The sequence below is a fragment of the Oryzias melastigma genome, linkage group LG9 (genome assembly GCF_002922805.2).
Source record: "Oryzias melastigma strain HK-1 linkage group LG9, ASM292280v2, whole genome shotgun sequence".
NCBI lineage: Eukaryota > Metazoa > Chordata > Actinopteri > Beloniformes > Adrianichthyidae > Oryzias > Oryzias melastigma.
The window spans coordinates 6,216,351-6,244,310 of record NC_050520.1 but is presented as its reverse complement, the minus strand read 5'-3'; the positions used below and the strand labels follow the sequence as shown (position 1 = coordinate 6,244,310).

At 36.8% G+C, this 27,960-nt stretch overlaps 2 protein-coding genes across 4 annotated transcripts; both read right to left on the bottom strand.

Moving 5' to 3' along the window:
- Window positions 1–2,392: 2,392 nt before the first annotated feature.
- On the bottom strand, window positions 2,393–3,690 carry LOC112148660 (protransforming growth factor alpha). Its single transcript, XM_024275913.2, has 5 exons — window positions 3,565–3,690; window positions 3,342–3,467; window positions 3,132–3,252; window positions 2,879–3,034; window positions 2,393–2,750 (listed from the first exon to the last, which is right to left on the bottom strand). The coding sequence occupies exons 1-5, from the start codon at window positions 3,596–3,598 to the stop codon at window positions 2,699–2,701; spliced, it is 489 nt and encodes a 162-aa protein (XP_024131681.1). The 5' UTR covers window positions 3,599–3,690; the 3' UTR covers window positions 2,393–2,698.
- Window positions 3,691–9,503: 5,813 nt separating this feature from the next.
- On the bottom strand, window positions 9,504–27,073 carry mthfd2l (methylenetetrahydrofolate dehydrogenase (NADP+ dependent) 2 like). 3 transcript variants are annotated; one of them, XM_036213667.1, is made up of 9 exons: window positions 26,829–27,073; window positions 24,872–25,056; window positions 24,667–24,789; window positions 23,315–23,467; window positions 20,225–20,332; window positions 16,115–16,183; window positions 14,928–15,020; window positions 9,756–9,881; window positions 9,504–9,648 (listed from the first exon to the last, which is right to left on the bottom strand). In XM_036213667.1, the coding sequence occupies exons 1-9, from the start codon at window positions 26,969–26,971 to the stop codon at window positions 9,533–9,535; spliced, it is 1,116 nt and encodes a 371-aa protein (XP_036069560.1). In that variant the 5' UTR covers window positions 26,972–27,073; the 3' UTR covers window positions 9,504–9,532. The 3 variants fall into 3 exon arrangements, with proteins under 3 accessions (XP_036069560.1, XP_036069561.1, XP_024132087.1); XM_036213668.1 differs by having other exon boundaries at window positions 26,743–26,881; XM_024276319.2 differs by lacking the exon at window positions 16,115–16,183.
- Between the last annotated feature and the right edge of the window lie 887 nt (window positions 27,074–27,960).

The following is a 27,960-nucleotide window of genomic DNA, read 5'->3' as shown; positions in this document are numbered from 1 at the left end:
TTGTGGGTTAAAACTAGTGTTTTTTGTGTACAGTCTACTACTTTTTTGGCTTAAGTTAGTATTTTGTGTACACAAACTAGCATTTTATGAGTACAAATTACTATTTGAGGCCACAAATTGATAGTAGGATTCCAAAAATATCAATTTGTGGTCTCAAAATGCAAATTTGACCCACAAATGATTAATATTTATCATAATTTCTTAATGTCGCATCCAGGGCTTTATAGCAAACTGACACCAGCAGCTTTTCTGAATTCTGGACATTTTGAAGATGACCTACATAACTGACAAACCTGCAAAATTGTTGCTTCTGGAGGGAAAAAAAATCCAAATAGAATCTGTGCATACCCATCAAAAGTCTGCATGTGCTCTCATGTCTGGAAAACATCCTCCCAGCTCTCATTTCAAATCAGTTTCCATCTTCTCACATTAGTCTTTCTTGTTTTTGTAAACTTTGAAGGACCATTACAGTCTGACATTATCAGTTTGTCCTTAAACGTTGCTCTGAAGCTGTAAAATCTGGTTGTTTTTAACAGAAAAAGTACATTTCAGCTGCTACATCAACTGTTAATGTTTGAATTTGTGCCCAGTGTTACATTTTTCCTTTAAATACTGATCAAAAATGACATTCCATTCATTTCTGCAGAGACAAATTCACGGCTGAACATGATTTAGCAAGTCCGAAGTTAAGGCTGTTTGAACTTTGAAAGGGTCAAACTCAGCAGTAAATCAGGAAGTTTCCCACTGTAAAACAAAAAGTCTTTTCTGAGAGGAGATTTTTCAGCTTCACAATTTTATGTACAATATATTTTCTTAACTTTAAAACGGAGCATAAACATCCATATTGATGGAGTTTATCTTTTTATAACATGATTTAAAATGAATAATTCTTTTTCTGTGTTTTAATGATTCATGTTTCCTGTTGTCTTGATAAAGTCACATGATTTTTTGGTCGATCCCCTTTTAGAACACACCTGGTGTCAATCAGTCATCAAGTCTCCCAGTTTAGGGATGACAATGAAAATATTCTCTGTAATTTCCAATGAAAATAGTGTTTTTTAGCACATTTTTGTGGCACTTTTCCAATGATGGAGGACGTATATATTAAGAAATCGTCAAAAAAACGTGATGTAGAAAATATGCTGGGCGCACCACAAGCTCCCTCCTCTGAGCTTTCAGCAACGGAAGGGAAAGGGGGGTGGGGTTGCTCACAACTCAGAGGCGAATTTCTAATGAACTACTGCTGCTCTACAGAAACTATGTCCAAGAAAACGATAGAGGGTTTTAAAATTTGGGCCAAAGTCATAATGAAATAACCAGGATGAACGCTTTTAAAACAGATTAAAAGATCAGTTAAGAGAATTTGGTCGTACAAGGATGCTAAAAACTGGATGACGTTGATCTCAAACATTTTTTTGACTGGTTAAACATCTTCAGTTTCACTCTTTTAACTGTTACTAAACAAACTTAGCTGCATGTTGAACTGAATTCAAGCGTTAACCAGTCAGTCACAATTCCAGAGCGATGACCGAACAGGAATTACAATAAACAGTTTTCAGTGTTACACATTGTTCAAATTCTGAACTTTACACAGTTCACTAAATAAGGTTAGGTTTTAGATAAGGAATTTTGAGTTTTGTGTAATATTTGTTTAGAAAGTCTATCTTATTTAATTTTAAAATAAAACATTTTCCTTTAGAATCATTTTAACATTTGGAGCCAAAAATGTCGTTTTATGCAAGAATTTACAATTTTATGAATAAAAAAATAAATTTTTCCATTACTAGGTATGTGAAGTAATTTTCATTTCAAAATAAAATGAAACTTCTAAAATAAATTTAATATTTAATTGTGAATTTGTGCATTAAAATCAAATATATTCACTAATCTGGCAGTAATGCTTGAGAAATTATTGCAAAAATATAAATATGGCACTTTTTAATTTTTTTTGTACTTTATTTACCTTATGGTTTACAGGATATTTGACATAAAGGAAGTAGTAATAATAAAAACATTTACTAATGATTTAAATGTGGTGGAGCAATCTTCCTTTTAAAAAAATGTTTAAAATGTAAATATGTTTTCTACTTTTCTACTCCAAAGGCTAACAAAGAGTTGAGCCGTGTGCCAATATGTTTCAACATGTTTAAATCTTTTTACATAACATCCAACAAAAGACTCTCTGCACTATATTTATGTGCATTCACAAAGAAACACTCCTAAATCCTGACGCACACGCTCCGTTTCCGTGAGACCACAAGTCTCGTCGCCTCAGCTTTGAGCAGGTTCTCGTGTCAACAGGTGACTGACGGGCTTAACGGACGAATTAGTCTGTGGATTAATAGACTGTCTAATGAATAAAAATGAAACACGAGAAACAGAACTTCTTAAATAACTTTAGTGTTTAATAACACAGTGGACACAGACATTCAGGCAACTAAACAGGTTTAATAACATTTTACAAAAATATTTAAATAAATATAAAAAATATCACAATAAATAAATATATTATTAATCACTTTTTTACCTAAGTTAAAAGTTAATTTAATTCCTAAATTGTTTTACACTCAAAAATGACAATTATTCAGGTGTTCTATTTTTACAGTGAACTTTAGCTAACAGACAAAATAAATAGTATTTTCTCAAAAGGAGTTTTTCCAGAAGGACTGATGACGATGATGAAGAGGAGCGTTGAGGGTCAAATCAAACTCATGGATGTAGACTTTAGGAGTGGTGTTGATTTTGTACACCTGCAAAAAAATAAAACCATAAATTATTACCATGTAGCTGCTTCTTTATTGACTAAAACCCAATTTCAAGCATTAAAATGGTTCAATATACTATAAATTTAAGTATATTTTGATACATTTTTGCTCACCTCTTACGGACACAGCAGTAAACGACAAGCATCAGGGTGAAGATGATCATGGCTACCCCACAAACGATGGCGATCACTTTCTCCAGCTCGGGCTCAGAGCGACCTCCCGATCCAATGGGGTACATGCAGCGTTGGCCCGCGAACGACGCTTTGCAGCTGCAGACAAGACCAACCTGTGAGTGCATTCCTGAGGCGGACAAGAACCAGCACGTTGCAGCAGAGGTCCAACCTCCCAACCCACGTTTGGACTTACATGCAGGCCGGCCTCTGGCTGTCTTGGGGGTAGATGCACTGACCGCCGTTTCCACAGAAGCCCTCATCTTTACTGTGGCACGGTCTGTGTGAGATGCTGACTTCAGGTTCCACACTGCTGCCTGCACAGATGGAGAACTCCATTAGTCAGCTTGGCATCAGTAAAACAATCATTTATATTTAGATGTTTAAATCAAACTGAGTGACTTACTGTTTTCTGTTTGTGGACTCAGGGATGAGTTCACAACTGGGGGACTTGTAACAGACTGGGTGCTCAGCATGGCACATCGCCCCGGTGTGATGACGAGAAGCAAAATCATCCCTGCTGAGAGGAGAACTGAAAAACGGAAAAATCTGTTTATTTTGCTGCCAAAAACTCACTTTAAATTCATAATCTCTACCATAATCTTTCACAAAACAAAGCAGAAACTCACCCATTTCCACGTTTTTCCTTCTTTGTGTCAACATGTTGTTGAGTTCAGGTCGTTTTCCTTGCTCTCACTTCCGAGGAGCTAATTTATCCTCCTGGAAACAATGCAGCCGTTCCGACAGCCAATCACCGGCCGGAGCATCATCACTTCCTCTTTTCATATGCAGAGGCGCTCTACTGGCTGCTGGGTGATGGTGGAGGTGTGCTCTCACCTGAAACGCGGCTTCTTCCTCAGAAGAGCCCACGCAGGCCTGTGGGCAGACTGCGGGTTCATTTCAAGTACGCACTCTTGGCATGTGCAGGTTGCTTAACCCATAAATACAGGTGTTGTGAAAGTCAGACTTCCTCCAAATGAGTTATTGCTAACCGTTTTCATCTCCTAAACTTTCTTTGGCTGTTTTTGAGTTTGACAGACACAAGAAAGTGTAAACAGACAAAAAATTGTTGATGAAATGGTTTAAGAGACAAGAAACAAATCAAATTCTTATTGAAAAAAAACAGTCACTCGTGATTTTTTTATGTCTTTGTTTTGCTTTTCAGTGTCCAAAATGCATTAAAAAACATTTGGAAACTTCTGAGAAATCATTTTCATTGATTAAACAATTAAATGATTGATTAGAATAAATGTTGAGTTAGAGGAAAATTCCTCCCAGATTGTAGTTCCGGTTCATTATAATAACTGTTTCGTTCGTTTTTGAAACAGAAAAACGGATCTTTCCATAACATCATGGTCTGTCGTGACGCCTCAGAGGGAATCGACGAGCGCAGCTAAAGGTGGAGCAACGGCTGAGTGACTCTGTTCCCACAGGGTGTCTGTGTTGTGCGTGTCTCTTTCTGGAAGTCTGTGACCTCAAAGTCTTCAGGTGATGTCATGTCAAGTTTAGAATTGGAACCGTTTTTGCATTCATATGCACGGCAGTAGTTGGATCTCATTCCAAATGAGCTCATACCTTTACTAAAAGGAAAACAATTATCTGATTAGTCAGAATTTGTGTTTTTCTGTTTCTATTTTCTTTCTTTTTTCTCCTTAAACCAAATAATTATGACAATAAGAATGCAACTTTTTTCTGATGGTTTGTAGACAATGTCCATTTTGTGAATCAAGCGGGTTCAGTCTATCCTGAGACCGGTCGAGCTGTACCGAAAACTCAAAAAATGAACCTAATGCCTCTCTGTTTGACATTTTTCATTACAGGGTTGGATTGAGGGGGTTATACTGCCAAACGGTTCTCGAGTGCGACTGTGTCTGCAGCTCACCTCTCCCCCAGAGAATTCGTCAAATGCAGAGAACAAATTTCACACACTGAGGTGATGGGATTTCAAGGGTTACAGTCCATAGTTTGAACCCAGAGAAATGCTGTTTAAGTAAACATAATGCTGTGAAAAGCCGTTTTTGTTTTCACATCATCCTGGTTGGGTTTTTGTATAACATTGCAGCAAACACAAACGACTTTTTTTTTCTAAAAAAGTCAAACTCTTGGCTTTGAGGGCCTGCGTCCTACACGTTTTCCAAAAAAACTTCCGTTAAAGCTCCTAATTGGCTACCTGATCCAGGTAATTGGCAGCAGATAAGGCAGGAGGACCTGCTCTAAAATGTTCATTGTAATAATATTCAAATAAGGGTAAATAAAGTAACTAAAGTCCATAAATCAAGTCAATTGAAATCAAAAATTGTTTTCCATCCATCCGTCTTCTGAACCCGCCTAAAATCCCACTAGTATCTGTTTTTTAACATGTTCCATTGGCATTTTTCTCACAATAGAGAACACGTATTAATAAAATTAAGCTTTAAATAGCATTTCTGAGTATTTATTGATTCAAATTCTGGTGAATCAGGATCAGACGAGAAAATGCCGTTTGAAAAAGAGCGTTTTTGTGACGTGGAAAATACGCAGGGTGAGCTTCAAGCTCCCCGCTCTATTCTGATGCATCCATTTGCAGACAAATAGATCCATGTCTTTGTTTGTTTTCCTCATCCAAGCTGGTATCTGGCTCCAAACTATACGACTGGGTAGCTCCGAGACTGCTCAACACTTTTGTTGCATCGCTGATGTTAAGTTGGGAATGTGGGGGGCTGGAAGCTAGCAGGAGAGACTGTAAACAAAGGAGTGACAGGAAGTGGATTTATAGTCCTGCCCACAATTCCGAGGTGAATTTCTAATGATCTCCTGCCGCTCTGCAGAAACTATATTCTAGAAAAGTACACAAATTTCTTTATTTTGGCTAAAAACGAAGCAATCCTAATTAAAATTCCTCTGAGAATGCTTTTATGAAAGATAATAGGAGTGGGTTTTTAAAAGCAATAACATATACATTAAAGGAAAGATGTAGATACAATAATCCAAACTATTATTCCCCCACCACCGTGTTTAATAACTGCACATTTACTGATACATGTGAATTTCTCCTATCTATGGTTGTTCTAAAACCATGTTCCAGCACTCTAGATGTTCATAACCTAGAAAAAATAAAACATTCAAAATATATTTTTTTAACAAGTTTTTTTTCCATGTCGGCCCTCAAATGTGCATTTTTTCTTCTGCATATCATATCTCATCACGCTAGCTGAGACCTGTACAGTCTGGCATGTAGCTCCTCTTCTTTCTATTTTTTTTATGGCGTTGATCTGAGTTTGGGCTGATGGTGCCAAAACATACAGAGGATTCTGGGAATTGTTTTTCCGGAAGCCTGCAGACAGACAGCAGTGCTACTAAAGTTCCTTCGCCTGAGATCAATGCTGCCTTCTTTTACTCTGCTGAGAGTTAAAACCAACTTTTACATGGTTACTGCTTCAAAAAGCTTATCTAAAACCTTTGTATTCCTCAGGACAAAGTTTTCGTTCTCTTTTATCCCTAATGGTGTTGTTGGAAACCGTGTTGATAAATGGAGGCGTCTGCTGTCTGTCGATCTGCTCCAAACTGATTTGATGATACTAATCTCCCAGTCAACAGCATTTTAAACGTAATGTTCCTGTCTGTTGCTATAGTTATGGAAACACAAGAGAGGCAAGAACAGATAAAAACATAGCTTATAAAAATATTTTAAGATTAAAAAAACATTTAAACTTGATATGTAGCATTACCTGCAACAGTGCAAGTGTGAATGCTGTAAGCAGAATGTGGACGCTGAAGATACCAGAGCCAATAGCTGAATGAGCTAAAGCTGAAAGCTAGCCGAAACATTAGCTAAATGACAAATTAGCCCCCAAAAAAATGGAAAAATGTCTCATTTTGACAAAATAGCTTGCACTATGCTAAATTATTAACTAAACTTAGCCTAAAAAAATTGAAAAATGTCTAATTTTGACAAAACAGCTAGCACAGAGGTCTGCAACCTGCGGCTCCAGAGCCACATGTGGGTCTTTTATCTCTCCATGGTGGCTCTCTGACTGAGGAAAATAAAATAATAGTAAGCTTTTTTAATTTTTGCAATTTAGTTTACTAAGAAATTTTAGGCTATTTTGGAGTTTAGCTAGTTATTAACCAACACGTTTTTTTGTTTGTTTGTTTGTTTGCCTAATTTAGCCACTACTGAGTTTTTAATGCTGATTTGGAGTTTAGCTAAACATTTAGCGATAAGCTAAAGTTTTTGAGTAACTTGGCACCTACTGAGATTTTGTAGCTTAATTTGGAGTATAGCTTCTATTTTACCAACAGGGTAGCATTTTTGAGTAATTTACGGTAGTTTACTAAGGAATTTTAGGCTATTATGGAGTTTAGATAGCAATTAAGCAACGAGCTAGCTTTTTGGCTAATTCGGGATCTACTATTTTTTTTTTTCATTTTTACCTACTAAAAGGTAAAAAGGAAAAAGAAAAACTCACATTTTGAGAGATGCTAGTTTCTTTTTATATTTTGGTTTTGATCATGCCAAAAAAGTAGGAATAATTCATATTTATTATTTTTTTAAAATGGTAATGAATTATCCAAATTTCTTAAAGGCTAAAGTAAATCTTTGTGGCTCCTTCTACGTTTTGATCAGTAGAAAACTAGTCCAAATGGCGCTTTTACTGTTAAAGGTTGCCGACCCCTGAGCTAGCACTATGCTAAATTATTAGCTAATCTTAGCCTAAAAAAATGGAAAAATGTCTAATTTTGACAAAACAGCTAGCATTATGCTAAACCATTAGCTAAACTTAGTCTAAAAAAAATTCTAAATTAGCCAAAAACAGCCAACTTGTTGCTAAATTAAAAACTAAATTCCAAATTACCCTAAAAAAACAGTAGTTGCTGAACATTTCAACCTTTGAATTGTATCTAGCTGAAAATAAATGTGGGAGTTTTAGGAGGATTTGAGCAATTTATCATTCTTTTTCCTATGGGAATTATTTTCTTCAATATTTCAAAAACTATGAAGTTTATAAATACCAAAAGTACAAGCAGTAATGTCCTGAACGAGCTGAACATTTTGATACCAAGATTGTTGAAACTCAACAGAAATCTGCAGGTGTGAAACTGAAATAATGACACAAAAATGTAGGTGAGAGGCTAGAATAAAACTGACGCAAATCAACAATGCAAAACTCAGTAAAGTTCTTCCAGTGGATTAAGATTCAAACAGAAACCCTTCAAAGACTTTGAAGCTCTTGAAGAATTTACTGTCGTGGTGACTGAAGGACATCATTCCGTAAAAAGAGATTCTTTACTGATTAGAAATCCTTTTATGCATGAGCAGAAGAGAATGTTCTCACAATGTTTATTTAGCAATGGTGTTCTGATGTTACAGTATGTGTGAAATGAAAACAATAAGGAAAGTATTTAGTCAGCCACCAATTGTGCAAGTTCTCCCCTTAAAAACATGATAGAGGGCTGTCATTTTCTTCATAGGTGTATGAGAGACAAAATGAGAACAAAAAAAATTCAGAAAATCATTGTCAGGTTTTTCCCCATGGTAAGTTTTTTTTTATTAAAAAAAAACAAACAAAAAAAAACGTTCCAAGTAGTGTTTTAATTATGATTATGACGTTTTTAACCAAAATCCAACAGCGTAAATGTCTTAAAAAACCATGTTTTAATGTTGATCTGAAGCCTCCGTGTCCAAAATCTCCTCTGAGGGGGCGTGGCTTTCGGTGCTGAGCTGAGAAGCCCCGCCCCTGATGCCCCCCCTGTCTGATTATGATAGTTCTCTGTCTCGCTAGTGTAAATCTTCACTGCTGCTACATAAAAATGTCAATCAATATCAGAAATGTCCCGGCCGTATCGTTTTGATCCGGATGTCAGTTCGGACGAGGAAGTAATCTGGAGCAGATAAGGCAGGGTGTCTGGAAAACCAGTAGGATACCGGACCACAGGGACTGACTTTGGACACACCTAATGAAATAGGATCCATCTGGATTGGTTAGCTAACCGCGCATGATGACAGTGTTCTCCAAAAACTGTGTGGTAAATAGTTCTTTTAGAAAATGCATTTACAAATATAACTGCAAATACATTTCAAATCACAAAATTCAATAACTATTTCATAAATATTTAGTTTTTTAAAAAAGTATATTCAAATTTAGAATTACCAAACACTTCATGTATTTGTAAATTTATTGCAGAATTAGAAATAATCTGTAGTAATTTTACAAGTTATTACTGATAGTCAACATGCTGTTTCATAAATTTCAGAAACTTAATAGGATTTCTGGAGTTGAATTAGTTTTTTTGCGAAAAATAAAGTAAACACAAAACATCTCATTACCCAAATATTTTAATTACTTTTTTCAAAAAGTACAGAGCACTTCAAATAAACCAAAGTGGCTTCAGTAGAAAAAAATAGTGGTCTAAAATTTAAATATTGAAATCTTAAATAACTATAATAAATAACTTAAATAAAGAATCTTATAAACATAATATTTATATTAAGGTAAATCCTCTGCAAATATGAAGTTAGTCATCGTTAAATAAGAGCATGTACAAACATATACAGATGTCTTTGCTTCTAAATAAATATGTGCATCAATGTTCATTAAAATAAATAGTGTGTTAGGTTTAATGCATTAGAGCATTCCTGGCAGCAGTCACAGTATTCTTCATCAGCATGGCCACAGTCATCGGACCCACGCCTCCAGGAACCGGCGTGATGAAACCCGCCTTGTCCTTCACTCCTGCAGGAAATCATCGCGGATTAGTCACGTTTTCCCAAAGAATTAAACATTTAATCAGGGCTTCATTCCATAAAGAAATGGGAATTTTTACAGTTTACTTCCTTCACCTTCAAAGTCGACGTCGCCGACGAGCCGGACTTTCCCCGTTTTTGGATCCTGGATGCGGTTTATGCCTACGTCAATGACAGCTGCCCCCTCTTTCACCATATCGGCTGTGATCAGTCCAGGAACTCCTGAAGCCACAGAAATGGAAGCAAAGAATATTGAGAATAATTTTAGCTTTTTATGTTTCATCAAAGAAAAAAAAACAAAAATCCAGAGCTCAGCCAAAGTGTTTCATTGATTAAAATGTATAAAATAGCCATCATGACAAATTAGATTAAAATAACCCATATTTAGACTAAATAAAAGTAACTGTTGGTGCATTTAACTCTTCAAGATCTAAAAAAATATATATTTATTCCTTTGTGTGCTTCTAGTTTAGGTTGCTATTCAGTACATTAATTTTCCATGAAAGTTTCTGGCAAAACTTGCAAAAAAAATTAAGAAGAGCAGAGGCGCATAAATCAAAGTAGCACATGCAATAAGATATGGTAATTTCGAGGAGGTGCAGGCGCCACAAAGGTTTCTGCGCCTGCAAATACTTTTGTAATGCCAAAGGCTAAGATTATTAAGACATATTTCTTGTTCAGTGTTGCAATCTTGGATTCTGGGTGATTTACTGTAGGTGCTGGCATACAGCAGATGTTAGTAACTAAAACAAAAAAACCCTTCGAATAAAAAATTTGTTTTTAAGATGTTCTAGTGGCCTTATTTCTGATGGAGTTCATTAATTTTAAAAAAATGGCTCAAATTTGAATTTGGAGTATTTCTTTATTCAAATTGTTGTGAGTCAGAAGTAGATGAAAAAACAAAGTTTGACAAAAACGTATTTTTGACATAGAAAATAAGTTTTGAAGGCCAAAAGCTCCCTGTTCCGCTCCACAATTTGGAGGGGAAGGGGGGGCGGGGTTGCTCTACTCCAGGAGTCTGCAACCAGCAGCTCCAGATCCACATGTGGCCCTTTTATCTCTCCATTGTGGCTCTTTGGCAAAACATAAAATAAGTGCTTGAGACTGCTGACTTAGCCATGTTGACCGTCGGAGTCAGCAGCCCCCTGCTAATGGCTGCCTAACCAAAAACAAATAAACAAAGCCCACAAACTAAGACTACCAAGATCCAACCTCAAACTGAAGTAACAAACCCAGCAGAGTAAGACTGCTGAGGACAAAGAGGGGAAAAGAACAAAAAAGATAAATAACAGAAAAATAAATAGCCTTTTTTTAGAGTAAGGATTACTTAATTAGCATTTATTTAATTTAGATTAGTTACATTTATAAATTGATGGCTGAGGTGCTCATAGATGATAAACTATGTAGGTTTTTACATCATGTTGACCTGAAGACGTCTTGTTTGATCAACTCTACCTCCAGAATGAACAGATTTTATATGCAAAGCAAAACTTTGGTAAAAAAGTTTGATCTTCTATGAGTTAAAAGCACATTTTATCTTATGCTGCACAACATTGGTTACTAGCCGTCCAGAGCTGAACTGAGATCATCCTGTTTGGCACAGATCATCTAGGGTCTTTTTATATTTTTGCTTTTGTTTGTTCTAAAAAATAGACATAATTCATATTTATTACTGAAAAAGAAGGTCAAATTTAAAATTTAAAATAAAAAGTAAGACGATGCAGCTCCTTCTAGGTTTTGATCAGAAGAAAACAAGCCCAAATGGCTCTTTTACTGTTAAAGGTTGCCGACCTCTGCACTACACCAACAGTCTCAACAATAACTTAGAGGTAAATATATTATAACCTACTGTTACTCTCCAGAAATTTGTATTGTATCTTTGTATTGATCTAACGTGTCCAAACTAAAGTACGTGATAAATCTCTATGTAAATAAACTGTTCAGGTCAATCATTCCCAACCGATCGACTACAAATCCAAAGAATTCAAATACATAAAAGAAACAACATTTTGGCCAAAATAGATCATTTTAATTTCAAAACTAAATCTGATCCAGGTTATTTTAAAATGGCAAAATTAGGACACTTTTATATTTATTTTTAACATATTTGTTCGTTAAAGTTTTTTAATGAGATAATCCTCAGTCATGACCTGTTGAGGGGTAAAGGCAGCAAGAAAGATGCATTAAAGTCCCACTCCAATATCTATTTTAAAAGCATTCTCAGAAGTCTTTTAATCATAAATATGCCAAAAATAAAGAACCTGTGCTGCTTTCTGGAGAATAGTTTCTGCAGAGCTGCTGGAGGTTATCAGAAATTCAACTCTGAGTTTGTGGGCGAGACTGGAAGTAAGCTTCCACTTATTTCCCATGATCTCTTTGCCTCTCTATCCCACTAGCTTACAACCCCATTTAGTGGTGCAACGAAAATGTCAAGAAAAATTGGAGCTATCCAGCCGTACAGTTCTGAGCCAGATGTCAGCTCAGACAAGGAAAACAAAGATGTTCATGGATCTATTTGTCTGCAAGTAGTCGTATCGGCGTTGGAGCGGAGCAGGGAGACTTAGACCCGCCCATCGCAGCTTCTACATCTCAACTGGAAGCTTTTTCAACTGCATTTTTTCATCTGCTCCTGATTCCCCACAATTTGAATTAAGAAATACTCAGACATGCAGTTTTAAGCTTAAATTCTTCATATATGTTCTCCATTATCAGAAAAATGCTAAAAAAACACTAAATACATCATTTTTGTTGGATTGGATCCAACAAAAAAATAAATCTCTTGATTTTGATGCTTCTCAGATTCCAGTTTTCTGCTTTAATTTACAGATTTAGATGTAATGTCATTACAAATGAATTTCAGACCCTGATCCCAATAACAACACAAATACTGGAGGGTTTTAGCAGGACTTGGGCCAACTGCTCACTTACTGCTGTTTAAGCCAGTTTCACAGCAGTCTAATCCTGGTTTTAACAGCACGTCAGTTTAAACTATCAAGAGCACATCTGAACGGTTGATGGAAATCTACGTTAAAAACAAAACCAATGAAGTGAAAATCGAGTAAAATCCTTTCCATTGCACAAATACAAAAAGATTGTTTATTCCAAACCTGACACTCCCGAAGGTGCTATGTTACAAGAGTCTTTCACGTTGACTGATGTTTTCACATTCCTGTTACCTCAGCTCACTTTTGTTTCATAAAACAGATGAAAATTAAACAGGGACAGGTAAAAACAGGGAAACGTTTGCTTTAATTCCACCGACATCTTTTCAAGTAAAGACTAGTAAGATCTTTTCACAATCAGTTCCCGCCTTGCAGAGGCAGACCGCATCATTTTCTCTGCACTGTGCCAGCACTTTGAGACTAAGAGGGGCTGTTTAGGGTGTAACTTGGTGGGCTCCAGAAAGTAACATCCACATCTCAAGGAGCACACAGACTGACTGCGTTGACTTATGTTTAAGCGGCCACTCAGTCTAGTAGACCAGAATTTTGGGCTTTGGCGTCCAGAATGCTTGTGATCGGACGTCCTTACACAAGATTTGAAGTCTGGTCATGGACTCTACATAAATTGGGCGATCCTTGATCGCACGCTGTGACTTTGCGCACCAAGCCTGTACCTATTATAATTGGTGGACTTGCGCTAACAAATAGTGAAAACACAACAGAAGAAGAATCCCTTCCCTGCTACTACTTGCTTGTCTGGCGCTGTGAACACCACTGGCTAGTTGTGCGTTCATAAAACCGTGTAGAGTAGAGCACGTTCTTGAACGTACCACACGCGGCCAGTGTGAATGCAGCATCAAGGCGAGAGCAGGTGAGTCTTGAGGTGCTCTTGAGGGTCATACGGTCACTTTAAGGAACGTCATGAAACTGGAATGAACCATTATTGTGTGAGTGATAAGTATATTGTTAAGTATTTGTAAGAACGATGTAAGTTACACACACTTACATACGAGTGATGATGAACTCATGGGGTGATACATATGTGCCTGTAGAATATCCACACAAACTCCGCTCTAATTGTCTAATTTCTTCATTTCTAACAGACTGCGCACGCATCACTAGAACACTAATGGACTCCTTGAAAAATCTGTGTTCGCATTGTCATGTCCCCCGCAGCATACCCATAGATAAAAATGAGAAGGAACATTTTCCCTCTACAGCTTCACCGAGCGGTCTGCGACTTTGATGTTTAGTACAGGCCACTTGCATGATTTGCATAGGTTTGCCCATTTTTCACTCACAGCCTGTATTTGCCCATAAGGGCAGCTGTGACTAGAACAGGGGTGTAGAAAGTTGGTCCTCGAGGGCCGGTCTTCTGCTGGTTTTTAAGAAACCCTGCCTTATCTGCTGCTGATTACCTGGATAAGGTGTGTTTAGCAAATAAGGAGCTTCAATGGCAAGCTGTTTGGAAAACATGCAGGTCACTGGTCCTCGAGGACTGACTTTTGACACTCCTGGAGTAAAACCTTAACAGCATCTGCACCAAGGAGCAGACATCAGCTGCTGCTTTAACTAAGTCTACCAGACAGAAGTGACTCATGAACAAAACTACTTTTGGACAGTACGTAAACAAGTTGAACAGGCTGAACAGTGATTTTCTTCTATTCTTTGCTAACATTTGTAGCATATTCCACAGGTTCCTATCATCCCCCTTGTGTATTCTGATGATAATTCATTCAGCTAAACTTTAAAAACAGTCACCAAATCTATTAAGGTGGAAGGTACATATAAGGAAGCTGGATGGACTCCTCTTAGCTGTGTGACATCATAATAATGTGATTTTGAATCTCTTCTTAAATACAAACAAAAACATTTAAAAAGTTTTAATTCACATATGCTATTATCTCTCGACCAAAAACAGTTAAGCATTTTTTTTAAATGTATTTTCAAACAAATTAATGTTGTCCTTATTTTTAGGATTTTACAGTTAGCTCAAGAACATGATGTAAAAGTGATACCAGCAGAAGCATTCTGCTGGAATGCATGACAATAGGGGTGCATGAGGTGTCGCCGCACAGGACGAGACTGTTGCACCACAGACGGTTCTTCTCTGTGTTGAAAAAAATGCAAAATACTCTAGTCAATCTGCTAGTTCACTATTACATTTCAAGCCTCTATCATTATGTCTCAAACCGAGAATGCATCAGTAAAACCGAATGTCTTGAAGCTCATACTACTGGGAGACCTTTGGCCCAGTTTTGTTCAGTTGAGTCCTGTGCAGGACTTAGTGAGTAGTTGTCTTACTGGTTGTCCTGGCTTTGATTACCTGCGGCTGCAACAATGATATCAGCCAGATTCGTTAGCTCTTTGAGACGTTCCCTTGGCGTTCTCCTGTGGGCGATGGTAACTGTCGCGTCACCTAGGATGTAAAAGGACTGTTAAGTATTAACTCAGACAAACACACATTCATCTCCTCACTTTTGTTGTGAGAATGGAACTTTAGCAATAGTGGATATTATTTGTTCCTCATGTTGCTCTGTCAGATTACCCAAAGTAAGCTTAAAATAAAACACAATAAACCTGAATTAGTCGTTAATCAACACTCTGAAAGAATGCAGGGTCAAAAATAGACCTTTATCATTATCTAGGATTTGAGCGGGCGTTTTTATTCTTGTTCTTTAACAGGTAATTCCTGTGGGGAGCGAGACTAAAACGATCAGGGTATACTGGGATGACAAAGCCAAGAAACAAGAAAAGACATGCTCCAGTGCATGGAACCTGCAGGGTCGCATACCTGACGAAATGTGCAACTTTTTTTTTTTTTTTCATAGGTCTGGTTTTTAGGGACTTAAATCTGTTCGTGCCATTGTTATGTGGGATGCGACGTCCTCTCAGGATGTGAAACACACTCAGAAAAGAAAAAGAAAAACTGGTTTTATCTATTTGTAATACCAGCATTAAAACAAACCTGAACTGAACAGTCTTTGGAGGAAAATCTGAGCTTGAGTTTTAAGCGTTTTCTCGTGTGATGAAATTCCTAAAGTGTGTCATGTAAGCACACTGTGAAGTGAAGTTGGAAAATAAAGATTAATAAAGAAAGCTTCTAAAAATGCTGATTTAAAAATGTATCTTCAGGCTATTTCAAAAGTTGTGTTCAGATTTAGTTTTCTCATGAACTATTAGAGTTCTTCAAGGATCTTTAGTGTTAATTCATAACAAGGTGAAACAAAATGAGTTTCTCTGGTTCTGGACCGGCCAATTACAGAGCAATAAAATGTGTTTACAATTACGCTAAAATACATAAAAAATTGTAATGAAAAATAACAGTATGAGTTAATATAGTATGTAAAATCATATGCACTGTTCCCCCGCATAATAAAGTACGCTGCTGTCCAGTCTTTTGTTCTGAATTTAAAAAAAACTGTTGAGCAATACTCCAATGTTCTTTAAAAAATGTTTTACAAAGCATTATCAGAAGTGGTTTTAATGAGTATGGATCGGTAACGGACATACTTTGGCCGTGGGGGTGGGAGGTGAGACAGGGATGGAGGTCTCCGTATTTGCAGATTCTGCCTCCAGTCCCTAAATAAGGAGGGAATACTGTAAAATGAGAGTTATCTCTTTTAGGATCTGCTTTAAGCCATATGCTATGTATACACCGGGCATTTGAACTTTCAAGAACGCAATGGTTCTTGAATGCACTTTTAACATACGGCGTTCACACCGGACCGTCACTACCAGATTGTAGTGCATCTACCGGCAATAGGAAGAGACCTGGTGTGAAATGTGGAGTAAATCTTGCAAAACTTGCTACAATATTTAAAAAACTTGGTGTCATAATTCCGTCCAGGCATAAACCCCAATTATAAATTTATCATTCATGATCAATTTTTTCATACAGTTGGCATGTCTGTGAAATAAAAATAAAAAAAATCTAACCATATGTCACAACCAAATCTGAGTCCCTGATTGGTCGACTGCTTTCACTTTCAATGCACATAACAAAAACAGACTTTAAAACTTGCATGTATGTTGAATAAGGAGGCCAAAAATGCACATACATGCACATTTTCACCTTCCTAAAGTTATAAAACTGCTGTTGTTATGTATATTTAAGCACAGGAAGCTCCGCGACAAAAGTGACGTCCAAAATATGAGACACTATTTATTCTTAACGCTCCGTTTGGGGGGCTAAATGAAGGGGAACGGAGAAGGGGAGAATTTGGATTTGGCCCAAGAGTATTGTGGAATATTTCTTAAGACAATGTAAGTTATACACACTTATGATGTCAGGGTGATGCTGTCACATGTCCTTATCCCATACTCAGGGATGGACAACTCCAGGCCATTCCTGCATGTTTTCCAACATTCCCTGCTCTAGGATGTTCTAATTGGCTGGAAATTGGCAAAGGAAAATTGTATATTCAGCATCCTTTTCTCTCAGTTTTTGTAGATTTGGTCTCCAGACATGTCCATGTAACCAGAAACTGCATGTTTTGATATTTTTGTTTATGTTCAAAGATGTGTTTGTTTATGCTTTGAGGTGCTTTATATCTCAAATATATGTTTTAAAGATTTTCAAAAAAGTAATTTTAGGCTTTTATCTTGGTGTTTTTTTTTTTTACTTTTTAGTGATCCGAAATATGATCCGAACGGTGACTTTTGTGATCCGTTACACTCCTAGTTAAGTGTGTTTGTTTGATTTTGTGTTCAGTTTTTTGTCCTTTTAACCTCTAGAAATCCTGGTTTATGTATTAGGTTCTTTCATGTTTTCTTTTTTATTGTTTGACTTTTTGCTCTGCTGTTGCCTGCGGATTCTGACCTCTTTAACTGCACCACCTGCCCTTCGTTGACTCTTTAACTCGGTCTGTCTCCTCTCAGTCTTTTGTTCTTCTGCATAATTTCTGCTTTTTTAGAGCAAACACATTTTTACAGGAAAAGGATCTTAACAGAAAAGGAAGAAACAAGATCTAGCAATGAGAGCACCTGCTAAAGTGATTCACAACTGTAAGAAATAAGTTTTATTTGGATAAGTTTTATTTCAAGTAGATCTTTTCCCATTTTTTTTATTGTTTGTCAGACCTGTAGTTACTTCTCCACAACACGCTTAAAGACAGAAACTAAATTCAATCTGATTTGTTTCTCCCCGTTCACACTTAAGCTGTGAAATTACGAAACAACACATCAGTTGTTTATAGATAAATGCAACACACCCATGTCAACGGCCGCGCTGTGAGTTAACATATAACAGAGTGACTGAAACAGGAGAAGACGAGGAGCTTTCCTGTAAGATTCCAACTGGAATTTCACTCGTCGGTTCGCCTGAAAAGGCTTTGCGGAGAATGAACAAGTCCCTACAGAAACGGGGTGTTACCGGGCACCGCGGGTCCGACAGCTGGAGGAAAAATTAAAAAAAAAAAAAAAAACCTGGCATGAAAACAGGTGATTCAGCTGAAACAGTAAAGCTTTCTCCACCCCAGTTTGCCCCAATTATTGCCTAAATAGAAACTTCCGTAGTTTCACAAGGGTTAACGGGCTGTTGAACTTTTTATAACAATCAGGACGTTTTTCCCGTCTTTACTTCCTTACAGCTCGCTGCCCCAACAGTTGGACCCTCAATCTGAGTCACAAGAATCCTTTTCTTATCAGTTTTTACAAAAAAAAATGTCCAGCCAGCACCTTCACGTGGAATGTTCTGATAACAGACGTAGAGATTCAAAAACTACAAGAATTGGTCAATCTGTTCATCTTCAGCCGCTGACAATCCTTAACTGGTTACACCCAAATGATGCGGCTCAGGTACATCGTTCCAACGAGGGTAAAGGTGCTCCAAAACGAAGGGCTGCCTTTATATGAAGCTGCTAGGATTTCAGACACCAAATCCAGAGAGACAAAGGAAACACGGAAAGCATTTTAAAATGAGACCACACTAATACTGTGTGACGTTTGTAAAGTTGTTTTCAAATAATAAGACCTGTCAAGACAAAAACCTTTTATAAAGTGAGATAACTTGAACAATCAGATCACATAAAAAAGTTTATTTTCTAATAATAGCAGCCTAAATTTAATGAAAAAACGATTGTTGTAAGTTAAGTTTTTAAACACATTTCAGCATTATTTTATGATAAAAATGTGTCTCAAAAAACATTAGCTAGAGTTATCCATTATAAACAAATGTATTGTTGAACTGCTCAGTGATTAAATTGTTTTTTTCCTGCATTAGGTGCCAAAAACAACAAAAAATGAAAGAAACAAATAAAAACCCCAAACCCTGGAAAATGTAAAATTCAGTAAATGGGTGTTTGCTCATTTCCTAACTACGTATCAAAATGATTTTGTGTGTGTTTAAACAAACAGATGCCTAAAAACTCATTTTATATAGTTGTGGAATAAACTGGTAAATTGTGTATACTTACTGTATATAGGGCTTTACTACATTCTTTAAAGGCCCAAAATGTTTTAGAGTCCCACAAAAATTCACAAATACATTTACACACGGATCTGTTTCCCTATTATACAAATAAATTGATTGATTCAAACTTTGTATTTCGTGACCGTCTCAAAAGAACTTTAGTGTATTCAGACTGAAATTTGGGGGAAACTAATTCTGGTTCACTTTAAAGTCCCCCTATGACATTTTTTTTAAAGCGTTCCCAGTAGTGTTTTAATTATGATTACGAAGTTTTTAACAAAAATCCCTTAACCTAAATGTCTTAAAAATCAATTTTTGATGTGAAGCTTCTGTTTTCAAAATCTCCTCTGAGGGGGCGTGGCTTTAAGTGAACCAGTCTGAGTACACCCAAAAGCAAAGCTTTTTTAAAACACTAAATAGATTGATTTTGCTAGAAGATTAGAGAAGTTCTCCTTTGACAAAAGGTCAAAATTATTTGCACTATTTCTAAGAAATAGTTTTTTTACACTTGCAGGTAAGGGTGATGAGTGTTTTGATGACGTTTTCTGCTGATTAACTGTAGTGACCATGAAATGCTGAGCAGGTCAAACATCCTCCTCCTCATCCTGCCAAAGATACTGAAAGTTTTTCCAGTTTTTTTATTATTGTTTCTGTTAACCCAGCTCAGAACGTGAACCTGAAATGTAACTTTTTCCCAAACCGTTTCATTTAGTTTCCTGCTGTTGGTGTTTTCTAAGAATTTTTGATATTTTCCAAACCACCAATAAGCTGACAATGCCAGAAATCCTGTTCAGAGAGCCTGTACCTGCTGGCTTCCAACATGGTTGAACCTGTTTATCTTTTAACGATTTCATTTTTCAGTTTTTTTTTTTTCCTTATTTTATTTATTTAAAAAACAGACAAACAGCCCACAAGTGTTGCAGCGTGTTTTGATTGGCGTTTCCTTCATATTCAATCCAAACTGCCAAATCCTTCTGAAAACTAATGCCTTCTTCCTATTTCTTGGTAAAAAAGAAAAAAAAAAAAGGTGTGGGTTCATTCAAGCATTCATTCACGCCCTGATAAAAGCTACAAACCAGTCAGAGGAAACCAAATTTCCTTCAAACAAAGGTGATCCGATGACATTGCTGGTGCTGACTCACCCTTACAAACAGCTCTCACACAACTGCAGGAGAAAGCGTAAACAGTTTTTGCGACAGGTTCTTCCTCACCTCCAGGCCTTTCGTGGATGCGATCGCTGTGCAGCAACATTGCGATGGGCATTCCAACGTTTTTGGAGCGACCTGCCACCAGGACATTTTTTCCCGCCGTTTCAATGCCTGCAGACGCGTCCAAAGAACAGAGTTCATGCTGATAAACTAAATCGAGCTAAAGATTGGTCAAAAAATGTATAGATTTAATTTATTTTATAACTCCACACACACTTTTTATATACTTTTAATGTTAAATAAAATCAAAAAATGTAAGAAAATGACCAATAAATCAATGTATATTGATAACTAAGATACACAATAATATGACAAAACTTCAGAAAGAATCACAAACTACAACCTCACTTGAGACTAAAAATGTAAACTACAATCACAGAAAGGACTGAATTCAAAGAGCACAATTCAGGATACTCTGAATTCTGCCAAATTATTCTGGAGGACAATTTTAGGAGATTCTGAGAAGAAAAATGAACTCAGGGGTCTCATTTCTGACAGGAAAAGTGTCACTGTGCTGCAGCTTCAGGGTAATCATTCCTCACAAGTGAAGACACAAATTATGACTGTGAGAACATGAACATGAACATCAGTCAGATCAGCACAGTTTTTTAGCAAATATATATAGTAATACTTTAATATTAACTTCATTTATGTCTTATGCGGTGAGAGACACTTTTCTTTAAAGTGGAAGTTGTGAAAACGGCACATTAAATTGGAATTTTGGAAGACAAAAATCTAATTTATTGCATTTAAGATTAAATTCAGCAAAAAAAAAATTTGTTTTTTGATGCATCAATATAGAATTATTATGAAGTGTTAAGAAGTAAAGAATGGAAGACAAACACTTCCACTTCGATCATCTGTGATCCACATTTGTGGCCCGAAGAAATCTTTGTCTTGGATTTTTATTCAAAAACAAGTTGATTACTTTAAAAAATATTGGTTGTGGTTTTTGTCAAATTACACCTAAAACTTTAATTCTGTGTTGTAAAAACAGATTTTTAAACATTTTTAGGGTTTCCACAGCAAAATAAATCACCTTTCCTCCAACGGAATTTTCTGTTTTTGCTTGATTTAATGTCTAGTGTGTGAATACTTCTGGTAATATATTTTAAAAGTGGTGCCAGTGTTTTTTGTGTTGTTTTCTAAGACATAGTTTCTGCAGAGTGGCAGGAGTTCATAACTATTTCCCTGGAGCATTTCCCATCACCCATCTGTTTGTGCGTTCTCCTGCTAGCTTACAGCCCCTCAAACCCCCAACCTAACGTTACAGATGTAACATAAATGTTAACGAGTAATACTAGAGCTGTCTAGTCGTATAGTTTTGAGTCAGTTTAGACGAAGACAACGAAGACGTTCATGGATCCATTTGTTTGCAAGTGGATGCATCAGAACGGAGTGGATCAGGGAACGTGTGGCCTGCCCATAGACTGTATATAATAACTGGACTGAGTCATTCCCCCTTGATGTTCCAAACAGGAAGTAGCTGAGGCTAAAGTAGAGGTTAAAATCCCATAGACTTCTATTGAGAAATGAACAGCTATTACTCAGTCTTTCTATTTACTCTCGTGCTTTACTTTAGCATGTTCTTGGTAATCCTCATTTTTTATCGTGATTTGATTTCTTTATTGCAAGTTATTCAAGTTATAAACTGACCAATCAGATGTCTCAGTAAAAGCATTTGGTGATCCCGCTTTCAGTAGAAGGGGTGTGGCTTTTCAACAAACTCACTCTTGATTAAAGCTAAAGATAAAGTCCCACTATTTGTCACGCACCTTGGTGTGTGAAATTTGTACTCCGCATTTGACTCATCCCCTGGGGGAGCGGTGAGCTGCAGACACAGCCGCGCTCGGGAACCATTTGGTGGTTTAACCCCCCAGTCCAACTCCTTAGTGATGAGTGTCAAGCAGGGAGGCATTGGGTCCCGTTTTTAGAGTCTTTGGTATGACTCGGCCGGGATTTGAATTCACGACCTTCCAATCTCAGGGTGGACACTCTACCACAAGGCCACTGAGCTGGTAGATTGGAGAGAGTGGTTGCCATAGAAACGATGACTCAGACCAAATAGGACCAACCACGGCTCATTAACACAGTCTGGTTTCATCGTGGGAAAGCCTAAATTGTGGGAAAATGGCTACTGAATCGACTTCATTTTGCCGGAACTGGAAGAAAGGCGTTTTCTTTAGGTGACATCACACTCACTGTGTCCAGTTCTCCCTTATACAGTCAATGGCAGTATTTTATCAGCATTTTTTCGTTTGCTCACAATTCACGCCAATTTGAATAAGTAAAAAGAAAAAAAGAAAATCAGAATTGCAATTTTAAACTGAATTTTCTTTACATATTTTCTCCATTGTGAGAAAAATGCCACAAGAACATGCTTTGGACACAACGTCCAATTGAGTGGATCCTTAAGTTGAACGGTCAGTAATTCAACAAATGACCTAAGAAATAAAAGAAAAGTTTTCAAGAGTGAATGAGGTGATGTCTATTGAAGCAGATCAGCAACGAAAAATGTCTCCTAAAGAAACTCGGCCAACAAGAAGGAGGCAGCACTTATTTTTGGCTGCAATAGTGTTGGTTGAAATCAGGGATGAAGTTTAGTATAAAAGTTTTTATTTTTTGATGCATCAAAGTTTTTTCAATGTGACAAACCCAAGAAAGAAAAGGACAAAACCTTTAATGTTGCTTAAGTATTTAAAAACACTCTTTTAAACTGTCCATTCACATTTTCACTTACTGAACATCAGGTTCATGTAATTTACGTGTATATTTTGAAATTCTTAAAACATCCCAAAATCTCTCTAAAAAAAAAAATTATAAAAAACTTTTTAAAAAACCTCAAAGGAAACCAAAAAAGTTCTAAAAAAGCCAAACAAGTCTTAGTTATGTCTTCTACTATCTTCAGGGTCTTTTCCTGCCTTCTGCTGGTTTCTTTATCTCTGACGTCTGAAAGCATCACAACCATCAAATCTCTCAATCTCGTCCACATTTCCCACAAAAACAACTTTTGTTTTGGCATCAACTGGTTGCCATAAACTTCCGAGTACAAATCTAAGTTTAACTGATCACCAGCGCCCCCTGCTGGTTTACCTGCTCTTTTGATGATCTCCCAGACAGCTGCCGGTGTGGCAGGAATCATGGATCTCTGATCCAAGCACAACTTTCCAATGTTTACGATATGGAAGCCGTCAACGTCCTTCTCTGGAGCGATGGCGTTGCAGACGGCTCGCTCGTTGATGTGCTCTGAAAAGTCAAGACAAATTTTTATTTAAACTAGATATGATGAAAAAAACTGGAAAGGATAAACAAGCAAAATAATGTTCCATAAACACGATGAGATCATAAAAGTTTAGAAGAATCAAGATTCAACTGCTCAGACAATTAAAATGCAAAAGATTCCAAATAGTTATTTCTCAGGCAGGTGGAGCTTAAAATATACTGTATATTTGGGTCAAACTATAGCAGAAAGTGACATTAAAAATGTTTCCTTTATTTATTTCTTTTTTTTTTCTTTACTTGGTTTTGTATTTTTTTGAGATTATGGAAGCGTATCGCATTCTGTGCCGATGTATATGATCCGTGTCTATTTAATTTACGCACTATGAAGTGTTTATTTTTGCTTGTGGTAATACAGAAAATGAGTTACAGGCAGTTTTTTTTTATCCATAGGTCAGACCTCTGGGCTTCGACCCCAGACATACAATAGCCATTTCTTAATATCTCATCATAAATACTCTCAAAAACATCACAAGTACTCGTTATTGTTAAAACAAACTCCACAGAAACCTTTAATATCATAAATCTTTCTTTTAGGATTAACCAGCGTGTTGGAACATTACAAGTTGTAGACCTGTCCTTAACTTCTCACTTTAGAACTACAACTGTTGCAGTCCTGAAAAAAAATTGAGCAAACAATGGACAATATATATATATATATATAACAAAATAAAATAAAATGTAAAAACAAAAAACTAGGTTGCAAATAAAAAAATCTTGAAAAACAAAAAATTATATCAAAAATCATTTTTAAAAATCAGAAAAAAACTAACTGCGATTCACAAAGTTAACCACACCCACAATGTGAGCTAAGATCATTTTTTTTTAGTTTCTTTTTATTAAATTATAAAATACAATATGCTTCCATACGAGGTAACTGTAAACTTGTTTTAAACAAGAGCTACAATACTTATCATGAACACTAGGTGTCAGTGTTGCTGCATGGATCTGTGGAACCAAACTTGACTGGTTTCAGCATTGATCCAAAAGACCAAACATCAATGCTAATCAGTATTGTTACTTAAAACATCACTTTAGTCCTAAACTTGCTAGATTTTTGTCATATTTAAATAGGTGATGTGTTTTTTTACCCCTCTATTTTCTGCAACACAAACACTGTTTACTAATTTCACATGGACGGATGCCGCTACGGCTTCTTCGCTCACCAGGAAGCGGCAGCTGGACCAACAGGCCGCTGACCTTCCAGTCGCGGTTCATCTTGTCGATCAGTTCCAGCAGCTTCTCCTGCGACACTGAGCTCGGCAGAACCACCGTGTCGCTGGAAATACCTGAAAGTGTAAATATTACACAATTATTATTAGATATCTATTAGAATGGCGTTCCAGGAGGCAAGCGTGGCTAATATCTGACCCAGGATGCTGGCTGCCCGAGTCTTGTTCCTAACATAGGTGCGACTGGCGGGGTCGTCTCCGACTAAAACCACTCCCAGGTGAGGTCTCACATTACCCTGAGACACCAGCTCCTCCACATCACGCTGGATCTCCCTGTGGAGCTTACGAGCCAACTCTGCTCCAGAAAACACCACCGCTGCATGCCTGAGGACAACGCAACAGTGAGGAAGCATCACTGAATACACACAAACCACACAAAAACCACAAACTTTACACGAAGTTGGACCATTAGTAGAATGAAAATTACACAGCTGGGACATTACATGCGTAGAATGTAGAAGCAAACTAAGTCAGGGTAAGGTATTTTTCAGAAATAAGCATCCCAAAATGTCAAAAAACAGGGGCAGAGACAAGGAGAGACAACCTATAAAAACCTAAATGTAGCAATACTTTGATAAATTACTGTTGTTTTTCTTGTTAATGTTTGAAAAATGTTTATATGACTTACAAATATCAATATATTTATCTATATGAATGATTTCCACAAAATGATGACAAGGTTGATTACATCAGAAACTTCTAAGTCCAAATTGTCCATAAAGAACAAGTAGGAACATTAAAAACTTTAAGTGAGACCCAATTATGAAGTTCAGACCGAAGTTTCATTGGTTTATTTGTTTGTTCTATATTTTTTAAAATGGTGGTTGAAATCTTATCAAACAAGCATACCAAGCAATTTCAAGAGTATGGAGCTAAATGTGGGCCAATATTATTTGAAACCTTAATAACACAAATTAAAAAAATGAAATAAATAAAATAAAAATGAGTAAAATGTCCAAAACTTTTTTGTTCTATTTTTTCTTATCGTGTATAAGGAAGCTTTCCACCCCAGTAACACAATAATATGGCGCTTTGAACGGGCTACAAAGGTGTTTTGGTCACGTGGTTTGTACATGACAAAACTCTGCTTTTTACACCCATCTTGGGACAACTTCAGACTATGATAGTACAGACAAAACAATCATTTTCTGACTGTAATTATCCAAGTTCTCAGAGTCAGTGAATGCACCAGGGCATAAGTTATCACCCTCATCGATTTTGATTGGTCCTTTGTGTTAGCCCCGCCCCAACGCGCCACAACAGGGTCCAAATTTTTGAAACTAAAATTTTCAGATTTGAAAACTAAAAAAGAAAAAGAGTTGAAAGAGAAAAAAAAATTGAAACTGGAAAAAAAAGCTTTGAAATAGAAATGTTTTGTTTTGAAACCTAGAAAAACAAAACATTTGAAGAGGAAAATAATTAAGTTTATTTTAGAATAGCAAAAAGTTTTGGACATTTTACTTTTTTTTTAGGAAAAACACCAGCATTTTTTTCAATTTGTTTTATTTGGGTTTCAAATAATATTGTCCCAAATTTAGCTCAATACTGGGGGATTCGCAAGAAATAGCAGAGACGTGGCTATTTTCTTAATAATAGAAATTAAAAACATTTTTAAAAAAATGAAATAAAACGTTTAATCATAGATGCACAAGCCCAATATACTCCAAGTCACGAGTCTTGACCTGATTGACAGGTTAAAAAATATGAAAACTTACATTTGTGAATATGACATAGAATAATGACTTGATTAATTAAATAAATCTGTAAAAATCAACTAATAAATCTTTTAATAGAGTGATAGGAGGAGAATAAAGCAGCCTCGTCATCATTAGTCGACAGCTGTGAACTAACACTCCAGCCGATTCAGCTGTCGTTATTCTCTCTCATTCCGTATGAAAATGAGAACCGATTTTGACATTTTTATTTTTTATCCATATCCACCAAACCCGCGCTCTTCTTCACTGCCCACCCTAAAGGCTGTCAATCATCCACCGTGGTGCGTTTACGTACCGCCTCCTTCTCCGGCGCATCCTTCATACATTCGTGCCGCAATTAAAGCCCCAATCCTCGCCGATTTCCCCGCCGCTGATATTTACCTGATCGTAGACTGGTGGAAATGTCTCCGCGGACTGTCGTGCTTCCTGTGCGGCCGCAGGACGGCCCGGTGGCAGCGGTAGTTTACGTTAAACGGACTGCAAATCCTGAAGGAGGAGCGTAGCGGTGAAGTGTTGGCCGCCATGTTTGTGTGAGTATAGGAGCGCGCGTGAGAGGGGGCGCGTGCTCAATGGGCAGAGGCGCGTGCAGACGGAGAGTACAGGTGGTACTCTGTGACAGAGAGATGGTGGAGGTAACTGACTACTTTCAGGGGATACTTTAGATTGTCTTTGATAAATTAAAGATTTCTTAATACATATCAATTAAAAATATCCTAAAAATAAGTTTATAATTTTGTCTTGTTTCATAAAAATGAGGACTTGGTTGAAAAATGTATTATTAAAAAAAATAGTAAATTGCTGCTCTTGTTCTCAAATGTGTAATAAAGGCAGTTCCAAACTCACATTAACCTTAAATCTGGTCATAAATTGACTTTTGTATTTGGTAAACCAGCATTTTTACAACCTCCTTTTAATTTTCTAACCCAGCTATAGTTTTTAGCTAAACATTCTAATTTCACTTTTGATCTTTATCACGTTGTTTTGAAATGGTACATAATTTGACCTGGAAGCACAGAGTGGCATCTTGCATGACATCAGATTTTATTTTAAACATGTTCTTTTAGCTTTTTTTCACTATAAAGAACAATTAAAAAAGTTAGAATTAAAACTGCATTTCTGAGTATTTATTTATTCAAATCAAAATGAATCAGGAGCAGATGACAAAATTGCTGCTTTAAAAAAAAACTTTTTTGATGCAACAAGCAAGTAAAATGGGAGGGCTAGTCTCCTTGCTCTGCTCCATTCTGATTCATCCACTTCAGACAAATAGATCCATTAAAGTCTTCATTTTCCTCATCTGAGATGCCCTCTGGCTCAAAACTGTACTGCTGGATAGTTTTGATATTACTCACCATTATTCTTTCACCGTTAATGTTAGCTTGGAGATTTAAGGGCCTGTAAGCTAGCAAGAGAGTAAACAAAGCGATTGTGGAATATCAGCGGAGGCTTAATTCCTTATCAACAACTCAGCAGGGAATCTCTAAAGAACTCCTGCTGCTCTGCACAAACGTGG

Coding starts and splice junctions, on each gene's coding strand:
- mthfd2l (XM_036213667.1), bottom strand. CDS start 26,971: ATGGCGGCCAACACTTCACCGCTACGCTCCTCCTTCAGGATTTGCAGT. Junction 24,790..24,871: donor TCGGGCAGCCAGCATCCTGG/GTCAGATATTAG, acceptor TTACACTTTCAG/GTATTTCCAGCGACACGGTG. Junction 23,468..24,666: donor GGTCCAGCTGCCGCTTCCTG/GTGAGCGAAGAA, acceptor TTGACTTTTCAG/AGCACATCAACGAGCGAGCC.
- LOC112148660 (XM_024275913.2), bottom strand. CDS start 3,598: ATGTTGACACAAAGAAGGAAAAACGTGGAAATGG. Junction 3,253..3,341: donor GAGTCCACAAACAGAAAACA/GTAAGTCACTCA, acceptor CCATCTGTGCAG/GCAGCAGTGTGGAACCTGAA. Junction 2,751..2,878: donor TACTGCTGTGTCCGTAAGAG/GTGAGCAAAAAT, acceptor ATTTTTTTGCAG/GTGTACAAAATCAACACCAC.